The 11,907-nt window shown below is 45.4% G+C and overlaps 1 protein-coding gene across 1 annotated transcript in view; it reads left to right on the forward strand.

Moving 5' to 3' along the window:
- The window catches only part of wwc3 (WWC family member 3), a 35,163-nt gene that overhangs the window by 572 nt on the left and 22,684 nt on the right, over positions 1-11,907 (forward strand). The window contains exon 2 of the mRNA XM_030372787.1: positions 9,919-10,028. Coding sequence (XP_030228647.1) covers positions 9,919-10,028 — 110 coding nt within the window. The remainder of the gene's footprint in view (positions 1-9,918; positions 10,029-11,907) is intronic.

Raw genomic sequence — 11,907 nt, forward strand, 5'->3', positions numbered from 1 at the left:
ATGGGTTCTCCCAAGTTTGATACATAGACTGATACAATGTTGCCACAACTTTTTGATGGAAATTGAAGCCATAAACGCGCAATCGGTGCGCAGGAATTTCAATCATTTTGCATCCACACCGCAAATACATTTCCATGTAAACACAGGATGTAAACATCTGTGATTACTACGTTTTTCTACCTCACTTATGTTCCTTACATTTGGGACGTTTTGTTACACACCTCGCATTTCAATTGAAATGACAATACACAAAGTTGTAGTCGACAGCATGTCTGGCACCTGGAGGTTGGAAGCGCTGAGAAAGACATCAGCTCTCACAATCAGTGAGATGAGATGTCACAGAATCAGGATAAACACTCAGGCCTTTTAATCTATCTCATGATTGTGTTAAAAAACCTATACGGCCTTAGATCCACACTTTTTTTTATCTTTCTCGAAAAGTTATTTGTTTAATAAATGTCGTCTGGTAACTTCCAAATAATTGGACCACATACCTCCATAATGCCATGGTCCATTTCACAACATGTCAATATTAAATTAGAAATATATTGTATATTTCTATACGTTCAATATATTGTCCCCCCTGTGAAATTCAAGGGGCATGTTTTTTTTTTATCCATTATCATATACTTTTTATTTTATTTCCCATGTCATTCCTTATGCCAGATATTGCATAAATATAGCCAGTGTTTAACATGGAGCACACACAGAACTCCAACTCCCAGGGTTCTTAGAGGAAGTATGTAAGGAATGCTGTATGTGCCGCTGGGGAAGCTGTAGGGATGTGTTTCAGGTCCTCCGCGCTCAGCAGACTGCTGCAGATTACATGCAAGATTACAGCCTGCACTAGAACCCCATTGTGTGGCTCAGGAAACGCCCACATTGTGACAATTCGGAGGAAAACCTTGTTCTCATGGACATTTGAACAAAGACCACTAAGCAAGGGAAGAAATATTGGGGAAAATTAAAAAAAAAAGTTATGACTGAGTCAGTGTTATGAGTGTGTTTGTTTTAAGTTTTTTTTAATATTTTTTTAAGAAACTAAACTAAACTAGGGTGGAGTGATCATTCATTTAACACACCAGGATTCAGGACTTTGACAAGTTATTCAAGGAAATTCAATGGCCTAGGTTACTCTCAATGTTGAGCCTTGATTCCCAAACCAGCACACACGTCAACATTAAAACCATTTAAATTCTGTCGTATAGCGTTTCTGCCTCTTCCTACAGTAGTGTGGGATCTGGCGTTGGGTCGTCTCCAGAGTTCAGACTCCCGTGTTTTCTCCAGATTCTCCCAGCATGTGATACTACATCAATATTAATATTGTCTAGGGTGTCCTTAAACCATTAAACCTGCTCAGGGTTGGCTTCAAGTTCGTTAATAAACATAACACCGCTCTGAAGGCCGCGTTATAGCTTAAATGACAAGAAATTGACAAACGGCCGTGATGAGGTGGTCGTCATCCAAACCCGCTACGCACGCTTTAGAGTTGTTTTTTTTATCATCACCATATGATGGTGAAATTAACAATAAGGAATGATTATCCACTAACCCAAGCAGGAACAAGAAACAAGAAGAAAGAGAATGAACCAACTGTTGATCTGACTAGACATGAATATGAATGAGCCAGAGAAAAAAACATAGTCTGTTTTTGTTGTTTCTTTGTAAATGTTGCCTATTAGAGAACAAAGAAAAAAAAAAATCGTACTACACACCGGTCTTGTCTCCAACATAACTTGCAGTACAGACTATTAGGGAGTGCACTGGGACATGTGTCACTGCCATCTAGACCAGAAGGACCTTGCCAACCCTCTATATACAATGCAATTGTATAACAACTCATAAAATACCCCATTGGCTAGAGGCAGGGGCATTGACTCACTGACTGAAGGTAGTATGTTTCATCCCCAATCTCCAGATAGGCATCCTTGTGCAAGGTGCTCTAACCCCTACCCACTCCTTCAGGAAATATATCTGAACTACAATCTAAGTTGCTTTGGATAAAGGTGTCTGGTAAATAAGTATATTATAGTTTGAGCAGGGTTGTCCCAGTACAAGTGGGGTTGTCCCAGTAGGACTTAATTGGCCCAGTAGGACCTTTTTGGCCCAGTAGAGCGGGGTTGGCGGCTGATTGGCGTCTTGTAGTGAAATGTGTGGCGGTCGTGTGAAAGCACTGAACATTCACCTGGGAAACCTGGCCAGCCTCCCTCATCCCAAACATCTCTCCGATTTCTGGTCTTTATATCCATTATAATTTAGAAATATTTGAGAAGGGGGGGGGGGGGGGGGGGATGAACACAGCAAAGAAGATGATTTCTTTCTTCTGCTGCATGTTGAATGGGAGACCCAAGTATATAGCTGCATATCATCAAGAGTTTGATGATATTTAATGTGATAGCTGGATGCATCTCCAACAAGAGTAAATGTGAGATCAGCATTAAATCAGGTTTTTTTTATGTGCGATGACTACATCTCTGAATACTTCTATGTCGGACTCCCCGCCAAGTCTAACAGAATAATTTACGGCTTACAGACCAGAAAAGCCACAATTACAGAACTACAGCTGTCCCACAGCCACAACGTCGATGCATCCATAACGCACCAATTGCAAGCAAACGTGTACTGTAGAACCACCACAATGCTCAAGCAATAGCTGTGTGATGGGAAACGTGGACCTTATTACAAGACATAACTCAACCCATTATATTAATAACACGATGACACAGACCATAACCCCACTTGCTTTTCAATCTACACGTCGTACTCCTTGAGTACTTTCACACTCGACGTGCTTCTAAACAGACCCGTATTGTAAGCAAGAGAGTCACTCTTGGAAAATACTTGGCCAGCCTCAAAGAGGCTCACTTGTATTCCAATGATAAAGGTCAGATAAATAGAAGCGAGAGCACCGCATCGACATGTGCAGTGTTGCGGCGTGTTTCTCTGAGCAGGGGGTCGGGGGTCAGAGGGATGACCGGCGGTCCTGCTGCTAAGCCATAATTGCTTTGTGAAGAGTTTTGTCAGCATGGAATGAGTGTCACACCATGCATGCCTACGCCAAGTCCAAGAGTGGCTCTGTTTTTAGAGGCCCCCCTAGCGGCTCTGCTGCCGGGGACCCCCGAACGACTCTGCTATGGGGCCCCTGGCTGGCCCTTGTGCTAGCGGCCCCGGAACCGCTCTGCTGCTGCTGCTGCCCACCAAAGCGGCCCTTCTGCTAGTGATCCCCGACAGCACCAGTATAACGGAGTGTGTGTGTGTGTGTGTGTGTGTGTGTGTGTGTGTGTGTGTGTGTGTGTGTGTGTGTGTGTGTGTGTGTGTGTGTGTGTGTGTGTGTGTGTGTGTGTGTGTGTGTGTGTGTGTGTGTGTGTGTGGATCGATCAATCATCTCTATATCTCCCTCTCATTAGCTCTGTTATGCAACAGACCCAGCCACCCTGCAGCTGGGTGACGGGGGGGGGGGGGGGGGGGGGGACTCTTTATACTCGCTCACAAAGCACATCAAATTCAATTATTCTGGAGCGGTGTTTCCAGCGTTGAGAGGGGGTCTACTCTCCCCCTCCACCACCTCCACCACCCATGTTTTATTATGATGGCGGCTCTTTTGGTTCGGGGACGTATGGAAATCCCGCTATTGTGTGGCCCCGGTGTCATTCTTCTGTGTGTGTTCTCTGCCGGCGTGTTTTCGCCGGCGGACAATGCACTTGTTTGTTTCTTTTGAATTTGGCTGCTCGTTCCTAACAGAACAATGTTTAGTGCTCATGTTTAGCACTCATGTTTATCGGCCCGCTCTTTGTTATGAAGTTTGTATGCTACAAATCATACTAATTTTCCTCAGCAGTTTGAGTTGAGCCAATAATAATCGTGCTGGCGATGGAGTATGCTGGCGGCTATCAGAGTTCCCCCCAACGGCTCTTAACAGTTTTTCTCAAATGTTTGTCACCAGGGATTTTCTCACATTTCATCGGCTAACAACGCTGTGTAAAACATTTCAGAAGTTGACACACAAAACCAAACTGAAACAGCCAGCTCATTGTCCATATGATGATCTTTTGTCATGTGCATTATGTCAAGAATGCTACCGTGGCAGGATATGCTCAAGACTCACCGAGTTGACATGGCCTTGTGTGCGTGCGTGTGTTCGATGGAGTGTGCACTAGCTGCGTTTCACCCCTTTAAAAAAAAAAAAAAAAAGCACATATTGTGTAACGTACCAAAATGATGCATTACAGAATTCAGTGTTGAGGCAGCGTTATTTCATCTCCCCCTACATGGAAAAACTCAACGTCTGGCTGTTTCAACCGTTTCACAATGGGGCCACTCCCTAGGGTGGGGGGGCCAGTATGGAGGGCCCCTCCCCAGGCTATATGTGTGGCGGGATGGGGATGGCCCACCATGGCTCTAGCTTCTAATAGCAGCCCTATTTCCATGGGATTCTGGATATGGTGGGACGGGTGAGTGTCTGCGTGCTGTGAGCCAGCCCCGGGCCAGCTGGTCGGGACCCTGAAACCCGGCACCGCTCCCAGACACACGGCGCATAAATGACATTCCTCCCAAAGTTGTTTTCACGTTTCCTTTTTAACTCAGAACGGAATTTTTAGACCCGACACTTGTGGCCTTTTTAGCCTTTAAGGCTGTTCTCCCCCCCCCCCCCCCCCCCCCCCCCCCAGCCAGCACCCCAACCCCCCTTAACCCCTCTAAAACTCGCCCCCGGTCGCTGGGAGAGAGGGGAGGGCTGGGAGAGAGCTGGAAGGGAGGGGAGGACTGGCAGAGTGGGGAGAGCTGGGAGGGCTGGGGAAAGTGTGGGGGGGAGGGCTGGGAGAGAGGGAGGGAGGGCTGGGGGGGGGGGGGGGGGGGGGAGAGAGGCAGAGCTGGGAAAGAGGGGAGGGTTGGGATTCGAAGCATGCTCCTTCGTGCGGCGCGTGAGAGCTTAGAGGAGGCGGCCGAGGAATGAGGAATTCTTTGTTGTTGCTTCATCTCTGACATGGCCGGTGTCGCCGTCAGCCGCATCCCTCAACTTCCTGGTCGTCATCGTTTGGTCCCGTCACCGCAGCGCTCGAACATCGTCTAGACCCTCCAGACCTCGGAATATTGTTAAAGAACGTTCAGGAGTCGTAGTCAATTGTTTTAATGATCGGAGGATTAAGTCTGGTTTTATTGAGAATAAAACGACGTTGAATGCATCATTATTTCCCAGTGATGGAGGCATGTGAAGCTATCTTTCTGGAGACCTTTCTGGGTTGTTCAAGGTTGTCCTACAGGTAGCAATTGTTCCAAAATACACAAGCAGGAACGGTTGATTCAAGGTTTATGGTTGTGTAGGACTGTTTACATGGATCCACCAGGTGTAACCTCAACACAGCTGCCTTATTAAAACGACATTGGTTTGCTGATGAAGTGATTCAAATAAATTCTGATGGTTTATCACATAAAAGTCGACACACAAGTATAGTCGCAGCAGGAGTTGCTTTTTCAGAAACCCCAATGTCTTCACTTTCTGTATCGACGTGCCGATCATAGTAAAGCTGTGGAGGTGAACCTCCGGTCCACACGCAGAGCATCAGAGAGCCACGCTGTTACTGAAGCGTACCGTCCACCAGGGAATATTATTTTTAGCGTGCGATGAGAATGCAGGGATAGAGAGGCGCTTGTTTTTACGCATCTTAATTTGCGACGGGAATGCGGCGTGGGTCTTTGTTAAGAGATGTGACCGGACCCGGGTTCACAGGCCCAGACTCCTGTTTCACATACCGGCTCGTTGCAACGCCGTCGCCGGGCAGAAATGCCCTCCAGGGGACAACCAAAGACAGTCCGGATTATTATAGAATTAGCAAATGTCTTTTACAACTAAATATATTTCGCTGGGGAAGTTGTCACACACTCCCCGGGCCCTGAAGTAATTCCCGGCCACCCTTGTTGAGCGCAGCTGTGAGGGTTTCAAATAGTTCTCCATCTTTTTCCTTATCTATTTCAGCCTCCCAGGCTTCCGTCTGGTCTGAACGATTGATGAGGGCCCTTTCGTCTGAATTAATTTATCAAACGCTCTCATAGAACCAAGGGCAGAACTCAAAGACAAAGTATTGAATGAGGACTACTCCAATACTGATGAGTTTCTATTAGCTGATGGTATAGGTTTTGGATCAATCAAATGTTGGTATTTGTCTTTGATAGGTAGACATTCTCCATTGCAGTGTTTGTGTTTTTAACAGAAAAGCAGAGCAAAGAGTTGCTTTGTGTGTCTGAGGTGGTTGATATCTGTGTATTGACTTGTTCTCTGACACCCCGTCTTAGCACGTAAGCGTCAGCCATAGGCACATTGAGTCATCCCTGCTCCATCTGACTGCTGGTCCTTGGAAACCGCTTCCTGCTCTCTGGGCCTCCTCCAAGCACTGGACAAGTTAAAATGTGTTATAATGTATTAATACATTCTTACACAAAGTGAACATTATACCAAACCGTACAGCCCATGTACACACTATATTGAAATAGTTCTCTTGTGGGGTTCAGGGAGGGTATGTATGTCAAGTATGTGTGTCATGTAGGGTCACCTGCGGTGTCCCCTGCATCTCCTCCTCCGTGCTGCGAGGTCGGGCCTACAGCCGGCTGAGCCACTACTTTGCTAAACCCCCCCCCCACCCCCATGGTTGCTGTCACAAGACCACGTAATGAAGAAAACATTCACTCACTCTCCAGAGCCGTGTTACTACGAATAGTGGTCCTCCGTAACACACACATCCTTTACTTTCTGACGCAAGAAAGAACCCTCTTGTGGCGGTGTTGTTCAAAATGGCTGCTGCATTAACCCTCATCAAAAAAGCGGTCAAATCAGACTCTGATTGGCTTGTTACTAGTGGAGGAGAGGGGTCCGTTCAGTGTTTGTACAGTTGTACTCCTGCTCCCTCTACTGATCTGAATTGGACTCATTGTTGTTGTTTTTTTACGAGAGTTAAGTTAAAATTGTTAAACCCATTATTGACACAAACTCAACTGTAAACACAGGAATGTCTATTTGCACTTGTTTAAGGGGGGGGGCGGGGGGTGTGTCAACATTTGTTTAAAGTTTTTCTTTTCAGTAATTCTGACAGTTGAGTCGTGCGTGCGGGCCGCCGTGTTTACTCGCTGTCCGGGTCCGAGTCATGTGGTAAACGCACGAGCCTGTCGGACGCACGCCGTCTGCACGCATCGCCGTTTAAGAAACAGCAGAACAAACAAGAAAGCCCCCTGATTGACATTATGTTCATATCTTCATCAAAATACACTGACAAACCACAGGCAAGCACGCGCATGTTCTCAGTGTAGATAACATCCTTTCTCTGCATTGCTTTCATTCTGTTATGCCTCTAATGGCACTGTTATACTCAGAAACCTGTGTCCCAGAAGGAGTATTGATCACCGCTCAATACCCCAGAAGGATTATTGAACACAGCTGAATATCCCAGAAGGAGTATTGAACACAGCTCAATATCCCAGAAGGAGTATTTAGACCAGCTCAATATCCCAAATAATATTTTGGGACCAAGGGTTGATTCTAGTGTCGCAGATGGATGGAATTTTCTTTCCCACGTTGCAGGAGAAAAGGTTATATCGGTCATCAGACGAAGGAAGGTTTAGTTATGAGTTTGGTGTGTTTGGGGCTCTCAAGGAATGCAATGTATCATGGGGGCATTGAAGAGGCGAGCGGGGTCATTTTGAAGCGGTTATTCCACGTTGTGTTTACAGTCATCAGCCGGACATTTGGTGGGTTATCGTCCTCCTCCTCATACCAGCGGCTGTGGGAGCAGATTCTTCAAATCTCTCGGCTGCGGTTCGGCGCAGACGCCACTGAACATCCATCATAAAGAGCGAGACGTGCACGTGTCTTATCTGACACATGTGCACTAAACCTATGTCCTACAATAGTGATTTATGACTAACCAAGCAAAAAAAAAAACATTCCATAAAATATCAGTAAATGTTAGGTTGAAGTCCTTAGGCCTTTGTGATTAATCTACACGTATTAATTCAGGAATTCCTTAAATCACATGACAATGTTTGATCTAATAATAAGGATGATCATCAAAATAAAACGGTTGAATTGGTTTCTTTAGTGGCTTAAAGTATAGTATGTTGTGATTGGAATGGGAGTGATCCGACTGAAAGTGTTTTTAAGTATAGATATATTCCAGAGGTTGCCCAGTCCATAATATTGTGTTAAATAACTTAAAATAATCAATCATCTGTTTTAAAAAAAAAAGCCAGTTGATGCCCAACGGTTAAAAGACTGGAGATGGGGTTTGAGCTTGATGTTCATATATACGTATGTCATATCTATGTCTGGAAGTGGGCTCCAACGTAAAATGGAGGCGAGCAGGAAAGACACTTTGTCTGTGTTCTTCCTTTGGAATGCTGTGAAGAAGAATGCCTTCGCTGCTCATTGTGTGCATACCTAGCCAGGATAAGCACTGTCTGCATTGTGGCCATTCTGTGGCAGGAGGGGTCACCGCCCGTGGCCATTTTGTTTTCAGTTGAGTTATAGTCGTCGTCCGTAACAATCCACGAGCTGTCAACGAAAAGCGTAAAAAATATGGAAGCCATGTTGCTCCATCCCGGGACACTGGTGTTTCAATTCAATGCAACTTTATTTCGCCATGTATACAGATACTAGGAATTTGATTTGGTCTCTCTCGTGCAGGCAACACACAGGGCGATCATTTAGAAAAGTGACATGTCAGCCCTGTGTTGCTGTGGCTTTTATCATTACGCATGACAAGTTTAGTGGACTGGGGGAAAGGGATGATTTGTGAAGTTGGAAAGATTGCCTTAATCTGTTTACCCTGCGTTGTCACACTTGGCCCAAGTGAAGCCGTTAACTCGGTACGAGATAAATGAGTGGCCATTAAATCAAAATACATTTTAAACAACATGACATGACATTTGTTATGTACCACTTAGCGATTCACACTCGGCGATAAGCACAGCCATCTGTCAGCCTTAATAGGGTGTTTGGGTGTAAACTACAATTATAATTCACAAAGTAACTCAATTTGACAGACTGGGTATGTCACTGGATATGTAACTTCGCACCCATTAAATATCTAATTTACTTAATATGTCAAACCGATATGCCTCTTCAAAGAAAATGTCCCTTAACTTAAAATAAAGAGCTGTACCTGAATGAACAAATTCAATAATACCCTCTTTTAGTCTTTCAAAGTGTTCCAATGACGGACGTCAATACTTAGAATTGTCATTTGTCTGTATATCCACCTGAAGACCTTTTTGAGAGAGCAGCTGTATTCCCACCTAAAGCACAGCGCAGTGTACGACAAAATACTGTCTTCACGCTTTGTGGTTTTTCAAGAAATTCTCAGGATTTTTGAGATGCCAGCACTTTTTTTTTTCATCTCCACACTCGCACCAGTGAGATTTATTTTCTGAGGGAGAGTTTGAACATTCTGTCGACCAGAACATTACCATTTTGGTTTTTCACTATTCATCCTTATCACTACTATATTAGAGAGCGTTGGAGTATGGGTTTATTTTTATGGAATACGTTTATGTGTAGGTGTCAAGAGTTGTCTAGTTTTTACTTGCAAAACCCTTCATCACAGTTAGTCTCAAAGGGCTTCACAGGACACAGTGAACACACACCCTAACCCTAAGCACTAAAGGACTTAAAGGAAAAACTTCCCAAACTCAGAGGGAGAAAACCTTCAGAGGGAACCAGAAAGAGAGTTCCCTCCTTTCAGGAACGCTAGACTAGGAGGACGATAGGTGCTGAATGCTGACGTAAAATGGTTTCCCTACATAATCTAGTATTTCCAGATATTTCTGTACAATGAGATGCAGGTAGTGGTGTGTTATCTGGAAGACGCTCTACGTGGTAATGATGATGTCTTGGGGCTGTCATAATAATGGTGTGATGTTGTCGTGTCTCTGCAGGATCACCAAGCCGCTGACGTTTGCAGACTGCGTGGGCGATGAGCTTCCTCTGGGCTGGGAGGTGGTGTACGACCAGCAGGTGGGCCTGTACTACATCGACCACATCAACAGTGAGTTCCACCCTCTCATGCCATTCCCATGTCCTCTCCCATGTCCTCTCCCATCTCCTTTCCTATCTCCTCCACTTTGTCCTTCTCCTCTCTCCTCTGCCGTATAATCTCCTCTCCTGACGCCTCCCCTTTCTCCCATCTCATCCCATCTCCTCTCCTATTTCCTCTCTTAACTCATCTCCTATGTCCTCTCCCATCTCTCCTCACCTGACTCCTCCCCTATCTCCCATCAGCTTCTTTCCTCTCCACTCTGTCTTCCTCCATCTCCTCCACCCTATCTCCTTCAACTCATCTCCCTCCTCTCCTACGTCCTCGGCTGCCTACTTAAATTGAGCAAACACCATGCAGCTCTTTTCATAACTGTATCTCAACAAATATACATTGAATATACAATAAATATGATATTCCAGCAAACATTTAATCATTAAGGATAGACGCAAATATATACAGCAATAAGAAATGAAAGCAATGTAAATGAAGAACTAGTATTTTGAGTCTAGCAGGCATCACACAGTTGTCATACCTTACCATACTTGCACAATTGATTTCTAATGCTCAACACCACTACAGCTAGCATCTCGTCAGTAAACAAGAATTCTACCAAACTTACACTGACTAGAGAAATCCATTGTGTCGGCGACCCAGACCCGAGACGCCCAGTGGGGCTGACCAGACCGTTTGGTCCCGGCCCGCGTTCCTTAACGGTGTGTCAGCGCTGAACCCAGCAGCTTCTGAATCATCTCCGCTCTCCTTCCCCTCCAGCACGCTGACCTCATCATCTCCCTGCGCTCTCGTCACGGAGTGGACTGTACTTAGAAGTCCCACACACACACACACACACACACACACAAACAGCTGTGTCGTTAGCATCCACCCGAGTCGTGCGTAATGGGTGCACGCGGTTAGCACCCGTGGGTGCTGTAGCTCATGCTGGTTTAGGTGACAATGGTTGTTGTGTAACAGGGGTAGGATTGTGTGGTTGGTGAGCGTTCGTCTCCCTAGCTTAAAGGTGCTGGGTTCGATCCCCTAATGTCCACAGATCAAATCTATAGGCATGCTTGACCAAGATGGTCCCTAATGGCTACCTGCTCCTTAAATCTCGAATGCCGTGTCCAGCCCCTACCTACTCCTGTATCTGAATTCACTTTAAATCTCTTTCGATTAATGGGTCTGCTAAATGGCAAACCAATACTGAACATGAATCCATACTGTGTAAAATACCATGGGCAGTAATTAACAAAAAAACACTGTTGGCACGCTACTGGGGTTCTTGTTGTTTTAAGGGAGTGTTAGCATAGTTAGCTCTGATGTATGTGATTACGTTGGGAGTAGCACAGTTTATTCATGACTATGGGAAACGTGTTCTTCTAAAGAGGAAGTGGGAAGGGCTGGGGCTCCACACTTCCTGTTCCCGTGTGCCGTGCTCTGACCTCCTCCCCAGCTGGAACCCCCTTCTCTGGGGAGGATTTCAGGTCCAGGCCTCCTGGAGCAGTATGTGATCAAATGTGGACGTTTGTCTTTTAATTGTTTCGAATTGAAAACAAGTTAGATTTTTGGTGAGTTTTGTGGTTTTGAAAAGCATAAATGTTGCTTTTTTACATACAAACCACGGCAATGACGAGAGCACCAAGAAACCCATAAACACACAATAATGATTAAAAAAAAAGATCCCCATCAATGCATACCCAATCATTGCATCGTCAATCACACCACACCACACCACCTGGTGACCTTAAAGAACCAGGCGTGATCGCAGCGACCCAGGTTCGACTCCTCATCCGTGGTCCTTTGCTGCATGTCTTCCCCTCTTCCTCCCATACCTCCCTGTCTACCTCACTCTATCATAAAGCAAAGAAGGCAAAAAAAAATCGTGTTCTCA

Source organism: Gadus morhua, chromosome 12 (genome assembly GCF_902167405.1).
Source record: "Gadus morhua chromosome 12, gadMor3.0, whole genome shotgun sequence".
Taxonomy (NCBI): domain Eukaryota; kingdom Metazoa; phylum Chordata; class Actinopteri; order Gadiformes; family Gadidae; genus Gadus; species Gadus morhua.